The sequence below is a fragment of the Megascapheus bottae genome, chromosome 7 (genome assembly GCF_031878675.1).
Source record: "Megascapheus bottae isolate mThoBot1 chromosome 7, mThoBot2.hap1, whole genome shotgun sequence".
Taxonomy (NCBI): domain Eukaryota; kingdom Metazoa; phylum Chordata; class Mammalia; order Rodentia; family Geomyidae; genus Megascapheus; species Megascapheus bottae.
In genome coordinates, this window is record NC_143515.1 from 59460976 (window position 1) to 59484527 (window position 23552).

The 23552-nt window shown below is 40.4% G+C and overlaps 1 protein-coding gene across 3 annotated transcripts in view; it reads left to right on the top strand.

The window, feature by feature from the left end:
- Positions 1–720: 720 nt before the first annotated feature.
- Strn (striatin) overlaps positions 721–23552 on the top strand; it is an 84876-nt gene continuing 62044 nt past the window's right edge. The window contains exon 1 of one of the 3 annotated variants that reach the window (XM_090337154.1): positions 721–1126. In XM_090337154.1, coding sequence (XP_090193280.1) covers positions 893–1126 — 234 coding nt within the window. In that variant the 5' untranslated portion in view covers positions 721–892. Of the gene's footprint in view, positions 1127–3169; positions 3217–23552 lie in introns of those variants that run through there. The other 2 variants (XM_090337155.1, XM_090337156.1) reach the window with 2 other exon arrangements.

The following is a 23552-nucleotide window of genomic DNA, read 5'->3' on the forward strand; positions in this document are numbered from 1 at the left end:
AAGTTTTCTGGATTCTACAGAAGAGGGTGGGACTTCAAAAACCCAGAGACTTTTCACACGAGGTGTCAGCAAATGAGAATTTGTCAGGAACCCCGGGAAGCCAAAGCTGGCGTCGGGGTCGGTGGAAACTCCTCCTCGGCTAAAAAGAAAAGGGAAAGGCGGGCGGGACCGCGATTCTCAGCCGCTGGGCTGAGCCGGGGGCGTCCCGGAGGAGAAGCCCCGCGGCGGGAGCGGAAGGGAGGGCACGGCCAGCCCGGGGCTGGGGACTCGCTCTGGGCGGCCGCGCGGGACAACGTGCTTCCACGTTTCTTTCTAACAAAACCACCAGGAAGCCCTGAAAGAAGTGCATACTGGCATTCTGGCGTGATAACTTCCGTGTGTCTGTGTGTGTGTGTGTTTGTGGGCAACAGGGTGCGCCGCCCGAGAACTTCCGCGTGCAAGCGAAGCTGCGGTGGCGGAGCGCGCGCGGGACCCAGCCCAAGCCCACCCCACCGGAGAGGAAACGGACCGCGTTCCCCGCCCGGCCGTCCCCTTGCAGAGGGCGGGGCGTGGGCGGGGCGACGAGGCTGGGGGCGGAGCCTCGACTCCGCCCCGAGCCAGGCGAGCAGCCCCATAGGCTGCTGGGCCGCGCGCTCCGCCCCCTATCCCGAGACTACATTTCCCGGCGAGCTCCGCGTGCCGCGCGCCGCAGTTGACCCACTTCCCGGCCCGTCAAGGGCTCGCCCGGCCCCCGCGCCCAGGCGGCTGCTCCCTGCTGACTGGGGTGTGGGCGGGGAGCGGCGGCAGCGGCGGCGGCGGCGGGAGGAGGAGAAGGAGGAGGAGGTACTGCTGGCTGCCGCTGTTGCCTCCGAGGCTGGGCGCCTGGGCTGAGCCCGGGTTTTCTGCGGCCACCATGGACGAGCAGGCGGGTCCCGGCGTTTTCTTCAGCAACAACCATCCAGGCGCCGGCGGTGCTAAGGGGCTCGGGCCTCTCGCCGAGGCTGCCGCGGCGGGCGACGGGGCGACGGCGGCGGGGGCGGCCCGAGCCCAGTACAGCCTCCCCGGGATCCTGCACTTCCTGCAGCACGAGTGGGCCCGCTTCGAGGTGGAGAGAGCCCAGTGGGAGGTGGAGCGGGCGGAGCTGCAGGTAAGGACCCTCCCGGCCTGGCCCTCTGCATCCCGCCTCTCCGCTCCTTTCCGCCCCGCCCCGGACCCTCTCCCCCCCCCCCCCCCGGCCCGCGCCTCCCTCTCCCCCCGAGCCTCAGCCCGCACCTTTGGCTTTCGCTGACCCTACTTCTTCCACCCCGCACTCCCATCCCGGGCGCGTTGTTTACCCTCACAGCGCCTTTTGGCGTTGGCTGCTTCTCTTTTAACTCCCGGTCTCATTTCAACTCTCTCGCCCCTGGCCCATCTTAGGGCGTCCCTTTCTCAGTTTGGCTCATTGGATTGACCATAAGTTTTCAGAGACCCGGTGCCACTCGCCCGGTCTTAGCGAGTTCCCATCCTGAGAGGTTCCCCTCCAAAGGTGTTGGCAGTTGGCTCCCCTCCGCGAGGAAGGTGATTGAAGACAGCACAAGTTGTGTCAGTGAGGGCTCTGGCTTTCTGCGTGAAGCTGACGTTGTGGTTGGGCAGAAGTGTTATTAGCAATATCAGCTCAGGGTTTTATGTGTGTCAACAAATTCTTCCTCTCCCCCCTCCCTCTTCCTCTCTCTCCCCCTCTCTCTCCCCTTTTCTCTCCTTTTCACTCCCCTTTTCCCTCTTCATTCCAGTCTCGTGTTTCTTCTAGATTCATGGATTTTCAGTGAAGGACCCTAAGGGATCACAGTCAGGTGATGGTTCCTAGGTGGTTCCCTTGAAACTTCTCAAGAATGAATGTCAAATTTATAATGTATTGTGAGATTGACACATACTTTAAAAGAAACGAAAGAGGTTTGGATGTTAGTTACATTCCCTTGCATAAGCTGCAAGATAAAAGCTGTAGTCAGAGAAAAGCTTTTGTGGACCTGAGAAGTGGGAAAATGAGGTTGATATTTTACAGGTCATTCTGAGTGGGTAAACTGTAGTGGTTCTTAAAATTATAGAATAATTTTAGGAAAAACTTACAGAATTGTGAGTGGTCATGTCTTTGTATTTTGTGGGCCAATCCGAGTGCTTATGACTTATGAGATGTAAGTGCTGATTTTTTTTTTTTTTGGTACAGGTCCTGGGCTTGATCTCCTGGCCTGGGTACTGCTCCTTATCTTTTTCAATCAAGGCTAGTGCTCTGCCACTTGAGCTACAACTCCACTTTGGCTTTTTAGTGGTTAATTAAAGATGAAAGTCTCATGCATGTCACTGTCTGGACTAGTCTTTAATCGTGATCCTCACATCTCATCCTCCTGAGTAGCCAGGGTTACAGGTGTCAGTACCATTTTTGTGAAGCCTTTGAAGTTTAATTGCTACGCAATGTGCTACTTTCTTGGGGGTGGTGGTGTATATGTATGCAATGTACATATATACTTTTTGGCACTAAAAACCAGAAAAAATATGTTCAATAGAATCTTGTGGTTAAACTTCTTTGGTGGAATGCAAGTGTGTTGTGCTTGCTGTGACCTTGACTTCTCTGGGCTTAGTTTCAGTATTTACCCCATAAACTGACAACACTTCTTTCCTCATGGGGTTAATGTTTTAATAAGAGAGCAACCAACAAATACAACTATATAATATAATGGTGTGTACCAGAATCTGCAGTGAGGAAAAAACTTAGGATTCAGAATAGAATGTGGTAGGCAGGTGTTTTAGATAGGGTGATCAGAGAAGCCTCTGGAAGAGCAAATGAAGCTGAAGGGTGACAGACAGCATCTATGACTCCTTTTAAGTTGTTGACAGCTTTTCATCCCTGTTGTGTTGCTTTAATATCTAGTCCATGTGGATGTTTGTAAATTTCCTCAGGGTTAGTGTGATCACAGCTGTCTAGCGCACAAGAAATTTGAATGCTTATACATTCTCCTTTACTGAGGATGCAGTCTATAAACAAGCATGTGGACTTTGGGCTTCAAGGAATTGTGAAATGTGCAAGTTTTTGTATGCAAATACTTAAAATTTAATTTCTTTAAGGTAAAATAAGTCACACTAGAAATAATGCTTACCTTTCTGCCTGTAGGAGTTTAGGAATTCCCAAGCTGCCTGACTGCTGTTCTTCCTTTCCTCTCGTGTTTAAACTTTACAATTTACTCATGAATGTGTGTTAAACTTCAAGTAAGTTTCCCATTGCTGCTCATTATATTGAGTACTCTACTCTCTTTAACAGTGTCTTTTTGTTTGTGTGAACCTTCCATGAAGAAACTTAGAAATTTTGTCATGTTTTCTGAACATGATAAATATTACATATTTGGGGGGAAGAGGGTTTACAGTAATGGGTAATCTTTTACTTCCTATTAGGGTAATTGGGAAATTAAAAAAAAACATTAGATTAACATTAAATTAAAATCTTTTCCTTCATTTTCCACTCGAATATTCTTAGAAAAATAATAGGAAATAAAATGTGTTGGGGTGGGTAACCAATTCATCACATGGTATTTTTTTAAAATTTCTTTTCAAGTCATCAATACCAGAGTCAACAAAATACTTTTAAAATTCAGTCTCATTTGTCCTTTCAGGAACCTGTCATTCCTGCTCTCTCAAGCTACCTGCGCAGAGTTGTGAAAAGAAATCCAGGTTCTCATCTGTCTTGGCTGTCTTTGATACTTCCTCCCTCCTTAGGATTTAGGGTGCAAAGAAATAGCCACATTGTATCAAAAGCAACTCTTTTTTTTTTTTTTGCCATTTGCCAATCCTGGTGACTGAACTCAGGGCCTGAGTACTGTCCTTGGATTTTCCTCAAGGCTAGGTAGTGTTCTATCATTTGAGCCACAGCACCCCTTTCAGCTATGTATGTGGTACCAAGGAATTGAACCCGATCTTCTTGCATGCTATGCAAGCCCTCTACCACTAGGTCAGACTCCTGGCCCCCTAAAGCAACTTTTATCATTTGTTTCTCCCTGTTCATCTTAGTTAATAGGCAATCTGTTTTTAAGTTGCACTCTTTCTCTTCTGTGACAGTAGATAATTCATGGGGAAGGAAAAGAATGAACAAAATTTCACAGAGCTTTACATTTGTGAAAGGAATTGGGGACAGAATATTGTTAATATTTGAGACTATTTTCTGTATGTGAGGCCTTATTTGAGATACTGTCTCATAGTAAAGCATGCAGTCTAGTAAGAATGATAGAATATAAACAACATATGGAAGAATCAGATGATTATCATTAGAGGGTGAGGGGACTAGTTTCCTTAGAATAGCATGAGAAAAATTTAGCAGTGAATGAGGAGAGGAACAGGAGAAAGCTTTATGAAATAATGAGAACCTAAGGCTCAGTATTTGACAATTACTGACTTATGGGAAGATAAAAATGTAAATAAAAGTAATGGCCCAAATGTTGGTATGCATGTGTGGCTGGGGTGTGAGGAGACTCAGATGATTTACCTGGAAATTTTAGAATTGTGTTGAAAAGTTCAGAAGTTTGAGGAACGTTGGGCCTATGTTTTTGGAGCTGTATGCAGGAATATTGGGTTTTGGTGCTAGTGATTTGTATTTTCATTAAGGACATATTTTTCAAGCACATACTTCATATCGGACATCGTTCTAAACATGGAGAAGATACAACTATGAATAAAACTAGCTCTTGCTCTCATGAAGCTCAAATCATGATGGCAGACAAACAGTGATAAATACCTGAAATGTCGGAAGGTAATAAATGTCCTGATAGGTAAAGGAGATAGGGAGTAAGGCTTCACTGATGAGGTATCATTTGTACTTTAAACCTGAAAAGGTGATACTTGAAGTGAGGAAAGCATTCTAGGTAGAAGGAACAGCTAGGGAATGGGAAAATGCTTAGAATATCAGAAAACTAACAGGGAGGCAAATGTGGCTAGAGTAGAGGAAAAGAGAAGAAAAGAATATTAGAGAGGTACTAGGTCTTGTCCATTGCAAATACTTGGAGTATGTTTTGAGCCAAGATCAACTTTAAAAAAGATCACTTTGCAGAAGTTCGGAGTAGACTTGGGAAATAGAAGCAGGGAGAGTAGTTAATATGCTATTGTTGTTAATTCAGACCAGATGAGTGAGAGTAGTAAGATTTGTGAATGTTCATTTTGATAATGCTATCAAAATCTAATGGATTCTGGACACAGGAAGGTAGAACTAGCAAGATGTGCAAAAGGATCAAATGTGAGGTCTGCATTAAAGGGGAGTCAAAATGATTCAGAGATCTTTTAACTGAACAGCTTCATAAAATTATTGAGAAGATTTGTTGAGAATTAAGTGAGCGGGGAGGGGGGAGCACTTAAAGTGACTTTCTTTTCTGTTCAGTTCTTTACCAAATCATGAAGACAACTTGATGTATATCTGGATATAAATTCTTGTCCTAAAACTGTTGTATTTCATGCCTATTATACATACTTTAATTTCCTCATGAATAAGGTGAGAATAATAGATTACTTTGTGAGAATTAAATAATATGTTTTTAAGTACCTAGCTTGGTGAATAAGTCCAGTAAGTGTTAAATAAACACAATTTACACAAAAGTTAGCAAAAACTTGTACGTATTTCCTCATCTCTAGACAGGAAAGCATAATTTTCAATCATGAACTCTTCTAAAGTTAAGAGCATTTAGATGCCATCTTGAGAGCTTGCTGTCTACTATTCTGGACACTATGGGTATGTGAGTGTGTGTGTTCTGGTCCTGAGGCTAGAACTCAGGGTCAGGGCAGTGTTCAAAGATTTTTTTTTTCCCGGTTATGGGACTTGAACTCTGGGCCTCGGCCTGAGCTCTTCAGCTCAAGGCTATCATCCTACCCCTTGAGCCACAGCACCACTTCTGGTTTTCTAGTGGTTAGTTGAAGATAATCGTCTCATGGACTTCAGTGCCTGGGCTGGCTTTGAATCTCAGTCATCAGATCTCAGCCTCCTGAGTAGCTAGGATTACAAGTGTGAGCCACTGTGCCTGGCTTGTTCTAAGATTTTTGAGCCACAGCTCTACTTCCAGCCTTTTGATAGTTAATTTGAGATAAGAATCTTGTGGATTTCTGTATGTGATCCATTTGAACTGGGATTCTCAGATCTCAGCTTCCTGAATAGCTAGGATTACAGGTGTGAGCCACTAGTACCTGGTACACTATAGTCTTATTTATAATAGGAATGAGTGATGACTTTCAATGTCTGCCTCAAAATATTGATTATATATTTAGAATATAATATACTGGGTGGTGGCCATCTTGGAATTCTTATCAACTTCTCTGAATATAATTATATTTTTGATAAATTGTATACATTTAATAGCTATATTACTAATCCTCAGTTTTATTTGGTCCTTTAAATCACTTTAGAGTTGAAACAGATGAACTCTATAGTGATATGGTATAACTTGTGAACAGGTTCATTTTTTCATTCTGCCCATATCCTTGAGAATGTCATGATCTTTAGTTACAATTTGGAAAAGTAGAAGTTTTTTTTTTTTTTTTTGCCAGTCCTGGGCTTGAGCTCAGGGCCTGAGCACTGTCCTTGGACTTTCTCAAGGCTAGAGCTCTACCACTTGAGCCTCAGCACCACTTCCGGCTTTTTTGTATGTATGTGGTACCAAGGAATCGAACCCGGGTCTTTGTGCATGCTAGGCAAGCACTTTAACCACTAGGCCAAACTCCCAGCCCGAAGTTTACACTTTTAAACTATTCCCTATTATTTGTCACTTTACTGTTTCTCAACAGAAATAATAATCTAGGGTGATGGAATTGTTTTTTGACTGTGAATATTTTTTATTTATTTTTTTATTAAAGAATTTATTAACATTGATTTTTACATCATATTTCATATGTCATGTTTAACAAACAAGTATTCAAGAAGGGAATCGGTGAGGGAACTTTTAAAATTTACTCTTCCCTGAATTGTACTGTAGACGTTAAGTATGAGTTATAAGAATTAGAGCCCTAGTCTCTGTAGATATCTCTATATCTATATGTTTATCTATTTAGATATCTACATCTATGTATAGATGTATGTCTATACATAGCTCCTTTGTTCTAGTCTACAAGAATTGAGAACCAGTGTTTTTGTTTTTATGCATACACACATGATTACACAGTGTATAAAAAATTTGGCAGTTTGGCCGGGTGTGGCTCACGCATGTAATCTTAGCTACTCAGGAGGCTGAGATCTGAGGATCGCCGTTCAAAGCCAGCCCAGGCACTAAAGTTCGTGCAACTCTTATTGCCAATTAACCACCCGAAATCAGGATGTGGGGCTATAGCTCAAGGGGTAGAATGGTCCCTTGAGCTGAGGAGCTCAGAGACAGTGCCCAAGTCCAGAATTCAAGTCCCATGACTGACCAAAAAAAAAGTTTGGCAATTTCAGTACTTGTATTGGTGTGTGCATGGCTTTTTATAGACTTCGGGATATAAGTCATTATATTTTCTTTGTTCTTTCATTTTATTTTTAGGCAATAGAATATTATAATTTGAATTACCTCCCACTGACTGAAATATATAATGACAGTCTAAGCTTTGAGCTGGAATGAACTTTGGAAATAACTCCAAACTTTTTGTGTAACTAAAGGGAAGTCAGAGAGAGGTTAAGTAACCACTTGTATCTTCCAAATTTTTTTTTTGTGGGTCATGGAGCTTGCACCCTGGGCCTGGGTTCCCTGTCCCTGAGCTCTTCAGTTCAAGGCTACTGTCCTACTCATTGTCCTGGACATTGTTCCTGAGCTCTTCAGCTCAAAGCTACTATCCTACCCCTGGAGCCACAGCCTCACTTTCAGTTTTCTAGTGGTTAACTGGAGATGAGTCTCATGGTCTTTACATAGTGCCCTGGCTGGCTTTGAGCCACGATCCTCAGATCTCAGCCTCCTATCTAGTTAGGATTACAAGTGTGAGCCACCGTGCCCAGCTTCCAAATGTTTTTTTGTAAAATTATTTTCAGATATGTTAGTTTTCTCCTTCTCCTTTTCCCAACCTTCTTTTTCTCTTCCTTTTTCATTCTCTCTCTCTCTCTCTCTCTCTCTCTCTCTCTCTCTTTCTTTCTCTCTCTCTTTCTTTCTTTTTTTCTTGTTTCCTTTTTGTGCAATGCCAGCGGCTTGAACTCAGGGCCTGGGTGCTGTCCCTGAGCTCTTCAGCTCAAAAATAGCACCCTACCCCTTGAACCATGGGGCTACTTTCGGTTTTAGGGTGGTTAATTGGAGATAAGAGTCTCACTGACTTGAGTGCCCAGGCTGGCTTTGAACCGTGATTCTCAGCCTCCTGAGTAGCTAGGGTTACAGGCGTGAGCCACCACTTCCGGCTTGTAGTGGAAGTTTTGTGGTGGTGGTTTGTGGCAGTGATGGAGTTTAGTAGTTCTCTAATCTCAATAAGTTGGTGATTGACATTTCATTAAATTTGCAGATTCTTTAGGATCTCTACATATGTCCCTGGCTTCACTTTCTTTGTTTGGATGTCTAATTATATATGTCTTAGGCCTTTTCCTTTTTCTTCTTCATATTTTCTATCTTTTTATCCTTCTGCCCATTATTGTGGGTAGTTTATTTTGGCTTGTCTTCTAATCCGTTGGGATTTTTTTTGTGGGGGGGAGACATTCAAATTTTATTTTCCAACAGCATCAGCAGATACAAACCCCAGGGGACCTCCTGCAGGCCCCCCCCCCATCAATTGTTGTTTTTTTTTTTAATTGTATATAATCTGTTAAAGTTAGGAAGAGTAGCTGGACCTTTTCTTTTCTCTCCCCTTTCTCCTCTTCTTTTCCCATCTCCCTGCCCTTCTCTCTCTAATTGTGTCTTGTTTTTCACAACTATTTTCCAGTTGCTGTTTTATTCTGTGAACCTAGTAGGTATTCATTTTGTAGTTGGTATCTCTACCAACTTTGTGTATTTGAGTTTGTTGTGTGGCTTGTAGTTTTTGCTGGTTCTTGTTGGTTATGACTTCCTTTGTAAATTTTTGTTATTTGCCCCACCTTGGGTCAGAACTGAAGGCTTTACACTTGCTAAGCAGGCCTATATTGCTTGAATCATGCCGTAAGACCCAACTTGTTCTTTTGTATTCTTGGTTTATCTTCTGTGTTGCTTGTTCCTTGGAAAAATGAAGACTGAGCTTACTAAGGTTGTGTCTTTCCTTCTGGTATATATTGAGGGCGTTACTAGTCCAAAAGTACTTTAAAGAAAATTGGTTGCTTAAGGAGATTAGGACTGTGGAGCTAATGTAAATTTTGGTTATAAGTACATTTAGGAGTAACTGAACTTCTGCCACCTTTGTTTTGAGGTCCTAAGCCCTTTAGTGTCCTACCTAAGTTCTTGTGAGATGTATGAACTGTAGACTCAACTCCAGTTGGGGTGGTTTGGTCTTTGTGGTCCCCCCGCCCCTCCTTTGGGGTTCTGCAGAGCTGTTCAGATTTGTTCTAATTGGCAGATACTCAAAGTAAAAAATGTGGGCTTTTGTTCTGGTATTTCACTGGGTTCCTATTTTCTCTAGAGTTTTTTAGTAGGAGAGTCACTGTAGTGCACTGTTGTAGGAAACTGATTTTTCTCCTGTTTCTTCTTTCTTTCTTCTTTTTTTTTTTGCTATTTGTGGGGCTTGACCTCAGGGCCTGAGCACTGCCTTGGGCTTTTCTCAAGGCTAGCACTCTGCCACTTGAGCCACAACACCACTTCCAGCCTTTTCTATTTATGTGGTACCGAGGAATCGAACCTGGGTCTTCATGCATGCTAGGCAGCACTCTTACCCTTCTCCTGTTTCTTTTTTTTGGGGGGTGGGGTAGATCATGGGGCTTGAACTCTGGCCTGGGTGCTGTCCCTGAGCTCTTCAGCTCAAGGCTACCTTGAGCCATAGCTCCACTTCCTGTTTTCTAGTGATTAATTAGAGATAAAAAAAGTTTTGCGGCTTTTACCCCTGCCCTGGCTGGCTTTGACCCATGATCCTCACATCTCAGCCTCCTGCATAGCTAAGATTACAGGTGTGAGCCACCGTGCCTGGCCCCCTTCTCCTGTTTCTTAAAAACGTCTAATAAATAACATAATGATGGCCTAAGAAATAACAAGTAATGGCCAAAGTACTTTTCTTTCTTTTTTCTGTCCCTGAGCTCTTTTGCTCACAGCAAGATCTATACCACTTTGAGCCACAGTGCCACTTTCCAGTTTTTTTTTTGCCAGTCCTGGGCTTGAGCTCAGGGCCTGAGCACTGTCCTTGGACTTTCTCAAGGCTAGAACTCTACCACTTGAGCCTTAGCACCACTTCCAGCTTTTTCTATATATGTGGTACCAAGGAATCGAACCCGGGTCTTCGTGCATGCTAGGCAAGCACTTTAACCACTAGGCCAAATTCCTGGCCCCACTTTCCAGTTTTCTGATGGTTAATTGGAGATGAGTCCCAGGGATTTTTCTGCCCAGGATGGCTTTGAACCTCAGTTGTCAGATATCAGCCTTCTGAATTGCTAGGATTACAGATGTGAGCTACCAGCTCCTGGTTTCTGATGGAGATGTGCCTACTTGGGATATGGGAACAAGAGAATCACAGTAAGTCCAGTCTGTGAGACCTTGATCCAGACTTTGGAAGACCCTCTTTCAAAAGCAAGCTAACTGTGGTGTGCCCACCTGGAATCCCAGCTACTCTGGTTGTGGAAGGAAAGATGAGAGCCAAAGCTAGCCTCAAACTCATGACTCTCCAGTGCTGGATTACAGGCTTGCGCCAGCACAACTGATTCTATATTTTCTTCATTTTGCTGCCTGCCTGCCTGCCTGCCTCTATACCTTCCTGCTGCCCTCCCCACTCCTTCCCTCCTCTTGTCCCCTCCCTTACTCTCTCCTCCCTCTCCCTTTCTTTTTCACTTTGTATCAATACTTTGATTTAAACTCAGGGCCTAGCTGCAGTCCTTTACCTGTTTTGCTCAAGACTAATGTTCACTTGAGCCACAATTTTGCTGTTCCTTACCTTTTTTGCTTAAAACTAATGCTCACTTGAGCCAGAGCTTTACTTCCACATTTTTTTTGTTGGTAATGGGGCTTGAACTCTGGGCTAAGCTGCTGTCCCTGAGTTCTTCAGCTCAAGGCTATCATCCTACCCCTTGAGGCACAGCTCCACTTCTGCTTTTGTAGTGGTTAATTGGAGATAAGAATCTCAAGGACTTTAGTCCCCTGTTGGTTTTGAACCTCAGTCCTCAGATCTCAGCTTCCTGAGTAGTATTACACACATGAGCCACCGTGCCTGGCCTTCCCCCCCTCCCACCATGAGATAAGAATCTCTTGGGCTTCTCATTTGTCATAATCAGTAGAAACCTTGGGCTCTTCAAGCAGAGATTTACAATAGAACAAAACCTAGATACATAAGGCCATATAGTATAACACTAAATGAAGGGACCTCTAGGATATAGAAACAAATCGATATAATGAGTGATGTTGTCCTTGATATACTGTGTTATCTTTCATCTCTTTTGCTGTCCCTTGGTTATCTCATATTGTTACAGTATTTCACCTTGTTATCTGATATATTGTATATATGCTTGATGGATTATTTGAAATTGGATAAGGTAGGGGGGAAAACAACATGAGTAGGGGGGGGAGGGGGAGGAGGGAAATTGGGACCATGACATGAGAAAGGGTAATGTATGTGAAGTAATGCACCTTCTGTCTGGTGAATATAATGGAATATAATGTAACCCTTCTATTAATTTCAATAAAAATATATGAAGCAAACAAAAAAAATTGGCTGTTTAAGCTGGATACTCTCCAAAGCCCCAGTGTGTTAAGATGGAAAATAAATAAATATTGGAGCCAGGATGTTACATTAAAAAAAAAAAGAATCTCTTGGGCTCTTGGGCTTTTCTCCCTGGGCTCCCTTCAATGTGCTATGATCAGATCTCAGCCTTCTGAGTAGCTAGGATTATAGGTGTAAAACAATGTGCAGCTCAAAACTTTATTTCTATATTTACATTTCTTTTTTGGCCAGTCCTGGGGCTTGAAGTCAGGGCCTCAGCACTGTCCTTGGGCTTTCTCAAGGCTAGAGCTCTACCATTTGAGCCATAGCACCAATTCTGGCCTTTTCTATGTCTGTGGTACCAAGGAATCAAACCCCAGTCTTCGTGCATGCTAGGCAAGCACTCTACCACTAGGCCAAACTCCTGGCCCCTATATTTACATTTTTATGAATGCCAATAGTAGGAGGTGGCCCACTATTTTTCTCTCAAATCTTGTTAATTTAGTCAGAAACTGTTCAAACCTATTCATTATGTGGTCTTTGAGAAAGGTTGAAAATCCACCTAATTTGATTTGTTTCTGCTAAGCTACTGGTTACTTGATGTCAACTATTATCTTTTTTGTTGTTGGTGTTGGTGGTAGGGCTTGAACTCTGGCCCTGGACATTAGCCCTAAACTCTTCAGCTCAAGGCTATCACTCTACCACTTACTCTACCACTTGAGCCACTTCTAGTTTTCTGTTGGTTAATTGGAGATAAGAGTCTCATAGATTTTTTGTTACTGGGCTGGCTTTGAACCTCGGTCCTCAAATGTCAGCCTCTTGAGTAACTAGAATTATAGGCGTGAGCCACTGGCACCCTGCTCAATGATACCTTTTGATTTATTGATGTTTTTGGTGATAGCTCAGTTTCATTTCTGGATTATCAAGAATAAAGTTTCCTTTATCATCCTTGGAGTTGTTGCCTGGCTGATCACTTTAACAAAGCAGTTTTTTATTGTCATAATTTATGAGTGGGGCTTCAAAATAAATATCTGTTCTAATTTAGTTTTCTAGGCCTCATTTTTACTTGTAAAATTTGATAATCCAAACAATAATGGTAAAGTTTAAAAAATCATGAAGTATGTAAAATTCAAGGTGCATATTGTCTTCCCAATAAGTGGTTTTCTTTTTGTTGGTTGAGATGTTGGTGAACATATGATGCATTAGATTGTATTACTTATTTAAATCATATCGGAAGTTTGGCTTAGTGGTAGAGTGCTCGCCTAGCATGCACGAATACCCGGGTTTGATTCCTCCGTACCCCATACATAGAAAATAGCTGGAAATGGTGCTGTGGCTCAAGTGGTAGAGCTCTAGCTTTGAGAAAGTCCAAAGATAGTGCTCAGGCCCTGAGTGCAAATCCAGGAATGGCAAAAAAAAAATCATATCTTAGAAACCAATAGACAGTTTAAGTGATCCACTTGGCATACTAGCTCCTAGATTTTCTTGACCTGGTAAATAGTGGTTTAATTTTTGACATTAGAGGACTAGCTAGAGGTGGCAGGCAAGCGAGTGAAGATAGCTTGTAAGTACTGAGGACTGGAGAGGAAAATTGGAGGTTCAGAGAGAAACTTGAGGCAAGAAAGTAGTGGGGAAGAGTAGAAGATGAGAAAAACAAAAAGGAACATAAAGGTAGAGCTGAGGCAGAGGAAGAGACTGCAAACACAATGTTAGTAGTGTATTTTTTATTTCAGCATTTATAATTATATAATTCTAATGCTCCCTTTCCCTGCCCAGTATTCTGCTTTATATCTCCTTTTTTTATACTAAGAATATGTTGCATCTAGAGGAGCTTAACATTTAAGTAGACTTATTGATTTTTAGTTAGGGCAAGAATTGTAGTGATTCATTTCAGGTCACTCTGAGAGTTAGTATAGACTTAGCTTAAAATTGTCTTAGTACCCAGACTAAGATTTGTTCTCCATACCTGTTCTTTGCTTTTATTGCTTCCTCTGTTTGTAATTGTTCCTGATGTGAAGAACCAAGCAAGTTATAATATTGAGAGTATTCTTTACATGGCTGTTATAATTTCTTAGCACTTATTAAAAGTTTTTCTTTGGGAATGACAAAAATATATCCAATAAATGAGCTAGAGGCTCAGGAAAGTAACTGTTTTCCTCAAAAATGTTTGATAATGTATTATTCTAAATTCTTTCAATAATTTCATTGGGTTGTGTAGAGAATACGGAAGTCTTTATTTCTTTTAAAAAAATCTCCAAAGCAGGGGCGGTGGCTCACGCCTATAATCCTAGCTACTCAGGAGGCTGAGATCTGAGGATCAAGGTTCAAAGCCAGCCCAGGCACAAAAGGACCTCAGACTCTTATCTCCAGTTAACCTCTAGAAAACAAGAAGTGGGGCTTTGCTCAAGGGTAGGTTGGTAGCCTTGAGCTAAAGAGCTCAGGGACACCCAGGTGGAGTTCAAGCCCCATGACCCACAAAAAAACAACAACAACAACAACAAAAAAACCCCAAAACCCTCCAAATTTGAGGCTTTTCCAGCTTGTGCTAAGCTTACTTAATTATGTTTAGTGTATATATTTTAATATAGTATCTATGGATAATACACCAATTTTGTTTAATGCTTTTTTTACTAAATTTTTCCTAGCCTATTTTACATATTTTATGATAGGCCCAGGATAATAAATATTCAACTGTTTATTTGTTCATATGCAGAAAGTTATTTGGGGAAATAAGATCACTTTCTTTGAGAGACTTATTACTGTCTGACTTTTTTTTTTTTTTGCCAGTCATGGGCCTTGAACTCAGGGCTGGGCACAGTCCTTGGGCTTTCTCAAGGCTAGATCTCTACCACTTGAGTCACAGCACCATTTCTGTTTTTTTTCTATGTATATGGTACTGAGGAATTGAATCCCGATCCTTGTACATTCTAGACAAGCATTCTACCACTAGGCTAAAATCCTGGCCTTACTGTCTAACTTTTGTTTTGTTTTGTTTTTGTGGGTCATGGGGCTTGAACTGGCTGGCTGGCTGACTGAGTGCTGTCCCTGAGCTCTTCAACTCAAGGCTATGACCCTACCCTTGAGCCAAGCCCTACTTCCCACTTTCTAGAGGTTAATTGGAGATAAGAGTCTGAGGTCCTTTTGTGGCTGGGCTGGTTATGAACCTTGATCTTCAGATCTCAGCCTCCTGCGTAGCTAGGGTTACAGGTGTGAGCCACCACACTTGGCTGCCTAACTTTTGTTTGAGAAATATTTGAATAAGATGATGGAACATTAGAAACTATATTAAAGAAGTAAATTGTATTGTAGAGTTAGCTGGAAATATATTAGCAGAAAAAAAAAAGTAGGTGTTTTGGAAATGAGGTGGGGAGAAAAGTAAAGGAATAAGAGCCCTGGAATTCAGGTGACTTGGGGAGGTACTGAAGGATGGAAAGGTATTTTGGGTGTGGCATCTAGGTTTCTTTTTGGCATAACTACACTGGCAAGAACCTTTCCTAGGAGAGAGCCCAAGGGAATATTTGATTGCTGATCACAGATGTTTCATTAACACTCATACATGTGACAGAAATTGGATCCAATACCTGTATCTCTGCTTTGGAGAAATAAACACGATGTCTAATTCCACAAGAGTGATACCAGTTTCACCCAATGGAAAATTACAGCTCAGTTTAGGACTTGCTCTCAGTTTTTGTTTTGTTTTGTTTCTTCAATGAGAAGGTTAAACAGTGAGCAAAGGAATTGAAATTATAGGCACAACCCAAACCTGTCTTCAGGAATGTAGATTCCTATAAAGCAGAAAGGAGGGACAGGGAGGAGCCTGGAGAACTGGGTCAGCACACTTACTAAACTTAAAAGAGTAGTGTTCAGGGAAGAAAGCACTCTTAGCCCCAGTAATTCATCCCATACTTTTATGTTTCCTCTGTCCTTTCTTCTTTAACTTCCCAAAACAATGTTTCATTTATTGAACCTTTATATGTACCATATAAGTTGCTTAAGTACTTTACTTGTAAAATCTCTTAAGCTTCATAAAACTTTATTGGTAGTCATTAACCCTAATTCATAGATAAAAGATTTGAGGAAATAGGATAAGTGATACATTATAGATAAAGGTTGACTCATGGATATGGGTGGAGTAAATGGAAGGAAATATTTTGACATGTTCAATTTTTTTCATGCTTCTGGGTCAGTGTATAGAGCAGCAGTATTTTCCCCTTGTCTGCCTACTAAATTTCTAATCATCTCTGAAGATTAAGTTTACTTCCTCTGGAAAATCTGTCTGCCTTCCAGACCCAGGGAAGCTTCCTTTAGTATGTATGCAAAGAAGCTTTGTTACCCAACACCTTCTAGATGAGTGGATGTTCATTTAATCAAAAAAGATAATAATATCTTAAATATTTTTTGTTAAAATGTATGTTTGTCAAGCCTGGCACTGATGGCTAACTCCTGTAATTCTAGCTTCTCAGCCTCCTGAGTAGCTAGGATTACAGGCGTGAGCCACTGTGCCTGGCTGCCTTGGACTTTTTTTTTTTTTTGCCAGTCCTGCGCCTTGAACTCAGGGCTGGGCACTGTCCTTGGGCTTTTTCAAGGCTAGATAGAACTCTACCACTCGAGCCAGCCACAACACCATTTCTGGCTTTTTTCTATGTATGTGATACCTTGTCTTGCTTTCTAAAGACATTGTTTTTGTTGTTGTTGATGATGATGATGATTTCTTGCTTGTCTACTTCTTTGGGGAGGGGGGAATAGGAGGTGCTGGAGATTGAACTCAGCCTCATATATGTTAGTCAACCACCAATTTTCATTCTTTGACTATCTGTATTTTATTTAAGGAATATTTAAATTATTCAGTTAAAACAAGTACAATTAGCATAAATGGTTTTGGGAAGAAAACTTGTTGAGTGTTGGTGAGTTTATGCAACTCTATTATGGAAATTGAAATGTATGGATGAGGGCCGGGAGTTTGGCTTAGTGGTTAAAGTGCTTGCTTAGCGTGCATGAAAACCTGGGTTCTATTTTTCGGTACCACATATATAGAAAAAAGCCGGAAGTGGTGCTCAGGCCCTGAGCTCAAGCCCAGGACTGGCCAAAAAAAAAAAAAAAAAAAAAGAAATGTATGGGTGAACTTTAAAGAATGTGACTGATATACTCTGGGTTTTGGGCAGTGTTTTATAAAGGGACTAGATAATACTGGCTAACCTACCTGGTTGGTTAACCAAAAGGATTAGTGACAAGAATATCTACTCTGTATCTCTTACATCACCTATCTCATACTTTTTGTATTTGTTTCCTCCTAGATTCTGAGTCACTGAAGGGTGTTTTTATTTTTATAAGGTGTAGGAGATTGACATAATTGCTTAATAAATGGTTCTTAGGTGAACAAATATATAATATATTGTTATTGAATGTACACTGTATTTATCCTGTCTCAGAAAATTGTGTTTTTAAAGGCAGGTCCTGTATCTCAGCTTATTTGATATTTATGTGACTATGAAAGTTGTAGTAATTAAGCAAACATGGAACTTGGTGCTTTTTTAAAATTTTATTTATTTATTTTTTTAGGAATGTGTATTTGTTTTTGCCAGTTAGGGCTTGAACTCATGGCCTGGGCACTGTCCCTGTACTTCTTTTGTTCAAGGCTAACACTCTACCACTTGAGCCACAGCACTACTTCCTACTTTTCTATTTATGTATAACTGAGGAATTGAACTCAGGGCTTGATGCATGCTAGGCAGCACTGTATTACTGAGCCACATTCCTAGCCCCAAGAATGTATATTTTGAATAGCCAGTCCAAATCATGTTCCTAAGTTAGTTATGGCACATTTACTTGAAGATCTATAATGTAATATAAAAAATAGTATGAAACATTTAAGAATTGCTAGTTTCTGAGCTTTTCATTAGCCTCTTACCATTTGTTTTGTAGTAGGACCTAGTTATTGATTACTATTTATAAGTATTGTTCTAAAAAGTTAGCCAATTATTAGCTGTTTCTTGTGCATATTATTATTCCTTTGAAACATATCTTACAGGCCATTGTGAAAATGTCTTGTATACTACAAGATACTACATGTATCTTCCTCAAGTATTTTTACTTCAGAATTTATGTATTTTTACTTGTTATACTAGTTTGAATCCTTTTGAAATTACATTTCTATTCACTTTTGTCTTGTTCAGCAAATAATAATTATGTTCAAGAAACATTCTTAAGCAGTAGTGGTCCAGAGGTAAATAAGACCCGGTTCATATTCATATACATACATATATATATATATATATATATATTTTTTTTTTTTTTTGCCAGTTGTGATGACGGAACTCAGGGCCTGAACACTGTCCTTGGGCTTTCTCAAGGCTAGAACTCTACCACTTGAGCCACAGCACCACTTCTGGTTTTTTGCTATGTATGTGGTATGGAGGAATCCAACCTGGGTCTTCATGCATGCTAGGCAAACACTTTTACTACTAAGCCAAACTCCCAGCCCCATATTATTTATTTATTTTTATTTTTATTTTTTTGTGGATCATGGGGCTTGAATTCTGGGCCTACGTTCTGTCACAGAACTCTTCAGGTCAAGGCTACTGCCTTACCTTTGAACCATAGCCCCACTTCCCATTTTCTAGTGATTAATTGGAGATAAGAGTCTTATTGTCTTTAGTGCCTGGGCTGGCTTTAAACCATGATCCTTAGATCTTAGCTTCCTGAGTAGCTAGAATTACAGTGAGCCACCAAGCCCTGCTCTGGGCTGGCTTTGAATGTATTCTCAGATCCCAGCCTCCTAAGTAGCTAGGATTATAAGCGGGAGCCACCATGCCTATACTGCATTGAATGTACATGGATTTATTTTCCTTTATTTAACTTCTCTAAAGTCCTTTGGGTTTTCATATAGATGTCAAGTTCTATAAATTACCTCAAGGGACTTTTTAGTAGTTCATTTTATCTTCATTAAGTCTGTACATTAACTTAGTGTTATCTTTGTTAAGTAAATTTTAGTAATTAAAACAGTAATACCTTCCTTTATCCCTCTAGAACAAATATGGAAGCTACTAAATTAATTAAAATATGTAAGATAATTCATGCTAGGCATAGGTCATAGGTGCCTCACTCTGTAATCCTAGCTATGTAAGAGAATACAATCTGAGGATCTCAGTTTGAAGCCTCCAGTAGGAAAACCTGTAGAAACTTATCACCAGTTAGCTACCAAAAAAAGCCAGAAGTGGAGATGTGACTCAAGTGGTAGGTGGTAGATAGAGCATTGGTCTTGAACAAAAATATCAGAGACAGCACACAAGCCCTGAATTCAAGCCTAAGTATTGGCAGAAAAATAGAGAAAGAATTCAGTTACTTGGTCCCAGTAGTCATACATTTCAAATACTGATAATACAGGTAGCCGAGTAGCTTCATTGTATACCACAGATAAAGAACATTGATGTTATTACAGAAAGTCCAGTTGGGCAGTGCTGTTTCAGAGTGGTTTTGTTTTGTTTTGTTTTGTGGTACTAGGAATCAAATGTAGAACCTTGTTGCATTAGGCAAGTGCTATAACTGATGAGTTACAGTCCCAGACCTTGTTCTAGAATTTTCTGGTTTTCTTCAAGAGAATATCTCTGCCATCAATAAAATTACCACCAATGTAATCATTTGTTATTTGTCACTATTATAAGTATAATCTCTTTTAAGTATATACTGTTAATGTTATTACATGAAATAGAACTTTGGACAGGCTACACATAAGATGACCCCTGCTTTATTATTTTATCTTAAAATTCCTGCCTCATTTAACCAAGTGCAAAACAGACTTAAATGCTGGTTTTAAAATTTTGGGAGTTTTGTTCTTCTAGTGACCAAAATATTTATAACCTGTGTCTAGGTACTTGCTGTAGAAAACATGGGGAATAAAACTGGGAATCACAAATTGACTTGGAATTTAGATGGTAGCAAAGGCAACCAAGTCATGAAGTCATCTTAAAAAGTTCACGTGAAAAATCCTGCCAAACTATACTTGTGCAGTAGTATATATTTCTGCAGTGACCCCAGATAATATCTTCTATTTTAATTGTGTATGTGGGGAAATTCTTACAATGTTTTTTTTTAATAATAGTTATATTTTCCTTACAGACTCCTTCCTTTCTATCAAACATCATTGTTTTGAAAATGAAGTTGTAGTACAAATGATAGGTTATATACTTGGCCTCAGGGTAGTGGACCATCCTGCCCAAACTTGAGTTTTCCAAGTTTGTTTTTGTGTTTTTTTTTTTTGAGTGGGGGTAGTCATGGGGCTTGAACTCTGGGCCTGGACACTGCCCCTGAGCTCTTCAGCTGTAGGCTACCACTGTATCCCTAGTTTTCTAGTGATTAACTGGAGGTAAGAGTCTCATTGCTTAATAGTACCAGGGCTGGCTTTGAACCACAATTCTCAGATCTCAGCCTCCTGAGTAGCTATGATTACAGTCCAAGTTCTTTCACATCATATTTAGAATAGGAAACTAACATATTATTAAATTTTTTTGTTTTATAATAGTGATTTTGTTCTTATTCTTGGAGAGTAACCATCTGCCTGGAGAGTAACCATCTGCCTTATCTATAGATTGAGAATGAAGGAATACTATTGGGTTTTATGCATGCAGCCTTGCTAATTCATGTGTGATTTTTAATTTTTTTCCCATTTTTTTGGAAAACTGTATAGTCACTCTGTTTGTCAAAACAAACCAATAGTTTCTTAATTAATGAAGCTGGAAATCATGTTAAATGAGCTAAATCAAGCCCCAAAAGCCAAATATCCCATTTTTGCTCTTTGTGTAATCTAGTACTAATTAAGACATATATATATAGATACATACTTACGTATATGTGTATAAACACACATATGTAGGGATGAGAGGAAGAAGGAAAAAGCCATGAGTATGATAGTCTAAGATTGTAGTACATTGTATATGTATAATGCATATACATATGACATATGCATGTGTCACTGAAAACTTGTATAATAAAGACATAGGGGAATGGGGAAATAGTGAGCAGTAGAAGTTCATCTTGTGAGAGCATAATATATGCATGTGTGACATGCCATGATGGAACCATATTCTCTAATTTATATACACTCAAAGTGATGAAAAAATTAACAACTACAAAGTAAAACAGGCTTTGTAGGGAGGCAGGTTCTAAAAGGAGAGGAGAGGGCCAACAGAGGGTGAATGTGGCTAAAGTACTTTATATGTATAGATTTAGAAACAGAACAATGAAAACTGTTGAAATGAGGAAGGTGAGGGAGGGTGCCAGAGGAGATGAGTTTGATCAGTGTGTTTTGTATTCATGTATGGAAGAATCACAACTATGTTAAAAAAAATTATATGAGAAAAAAAAGGATACTCCTTTGCTTTCCTCAATTCTACTTATTGCCAGTAGTGTATATTTCTTCAGTGACCTCAGATACTGTTTTCCATTTTAATTATATATATGGGGAAATTCTTTTTTTTTTTAAATTTTGTTGTTGGGGTGATGTACAGAGGGGTTACAATTACATTCATCAGGTAGTGGGAACTTTACTTCTTGAACACTGTTACCCCTTCCCATGTTTTTCTCCCCCAACCCGGGAAATTCTTACAGTTAGTTTTTTTTAATAGTTATATTTTACTTGCAGCCTCCTTCCTTTGTATTGACATCATTGCTTTTTTGTTACTACTAAGGCCTGAGTGTGCAGCCTTAAGCTCACTCAGCTTTTTCACTGTATTTCTGGTGCTCTACCACTTCACCCATGCCTCCAATTCTGGCAGTTTGCTGGTCATTTAGAGATAAGTGTAGGAGTCTTGAGGATTTGTCTGCCCAGGTGGTCTCTGAATCTGAATTTTAGATCTGAGCCTCCTGCATAGCTAGGTGTATAGGTATTGAGCCACCAATGCCTAGCCTCTTTCTTCTTGAATGGTATAAACTTAGTTGTATATAAAGCATTTTTATTACTATGTTAATGAAATTTTTTAATGACAGTGCTCTTTACCACCCCCCTCCAAACCAGCCTCAGCACCAAGAAGCTGGAAGTGGAAATTATTTTAAGTGGTAGAGCCCTAGCTTTGAGCAAAACCAGCTCAGTGTAAGCCCCAAGACATACACACACAGAATGCTTCTTTAGAGATTGTATATTTCTCAAAAAGCAATTTTATTAAAATTAAATTATTAAATTAGCATTAGAAGTTTGTTGGAGTTTTCTAACCATACACAAAAATCATATGTGATATGTATATATCATATACTACTCATACTTTCTGAGACCTAATTTTAAAATTCAGAGATCTATGCAGAGGATAATTATTTTTTCTGAATTTTATTTCCATTGAGAGTCATATATTTTTTTTTTTTTTTTTGCCAGTCCTGGGCTTGAGCTCAGGGTCTGAGCACTGTCCTTGGACTTTCTTAAGGCTAGAGCTCTACCACTTGAGCCTCAGCACCACTTCCAGCTTTTTTCTGTGTATGTGGTACTGAGGAATTGAAACCCGGGCCTTCGTGAATGCTAGGCAAGCACTCTACCACTAGGCTAAACTCCAGGCCCAGAGACTCATATTTTTTATATACTCCTATTATACAAGTTAACATTCTTTTCAACTTCAGTGAATTTATTTCACCTGATGAATAATTTTTGCTCAGATTGGATTATTTGACGAACCATTTTAATTATTCTTTTTTTCCCCTGAGACCAGGACTTGAACTCAGTACCTAACTCATTCGCTAGCACTCTACCACCAGAGCCACACCTTCAATTCCAATGTTTTTAGATATCAAACATTTGATTGACTTGTATGTATCTCTACATGGGTCTCTATGACTCTCAAAACTGAACATTTTGAATGTGGTGGTATACTAGTATAGTCCCAGTATTGGGAAGCTAAGACAAGAGGATAGCAAAGTCAAGGCCAGCCTGGGCTATATAACAAAATCCTATCTAAAATAAACATTTAAAAAAGACAGGGTAGGCCAGGAGTTTGGCCTAGTGCCTGGCATGCATGAAGATTGGGTTTCGATTCCTTGGTACCACATACATAGAAAAAGCCAGAAGTGGTGCTGTGGCTGAAGTGGTAGAACTCTTAACTTTGAGAAAGCCCAAGGACAGTGTAGAGGCCCTAAGCTCAAGCCCCAGGATTGGCACACACACAAAAAAAAGACAGGGTATTCAAGATTGTTGTTGTTGTTATTATGATTATTATTATGTTTACTATTACTACTACTACTACTTTTGCCAATCATTGGGGCTTGAACTCAGAGCCTTAGATCTGTGCCTGAGCTTTTTTTGCTTAACATTAATGCTCTACCTTTTGAGCCTCAGCTCCACTATTTTCTTTTTATTGGTTTTGGGGCTTGAATTCTGGGCGTAGGCATTGTTCCTGAGCTCTTCAGCTCAAGGTTACTATCCTACCCCTTTAGTCACAGCACCACTTCTGGTTTTCTAGTGGTTAATTGGAGATGAGTCTCACAGACTTTAGTGCCTGGGCTGGCTTTGAATCTCCGCCATCGGATCTTAGCCTCCTGAGTAGCTAGGATTATTGGCGAGAGCCACCGTGCTGGCTTGTGGTGGCCTTTTGATAGTTAATTTGAGATAAGAATCTTGATTTCTTAGTGTGATCTTTTTGAACTGTGATCCTCAGATCTCAGCTTCCTAAATAGCTAGGATTACAGGCACGAGCCACCTGTGCCCAGCTGAATATTTAAATTTTAAATGTCATGTCACCTTGGCGTGGTAGCTCATGCCTGTAATCTTGGTTACTCTGGAGGCTGAGATCTGAAGATTGCAGTCAGCCTAGGCAATAAAGAACCTGAGACTCTTATCTCCAATCAATCTT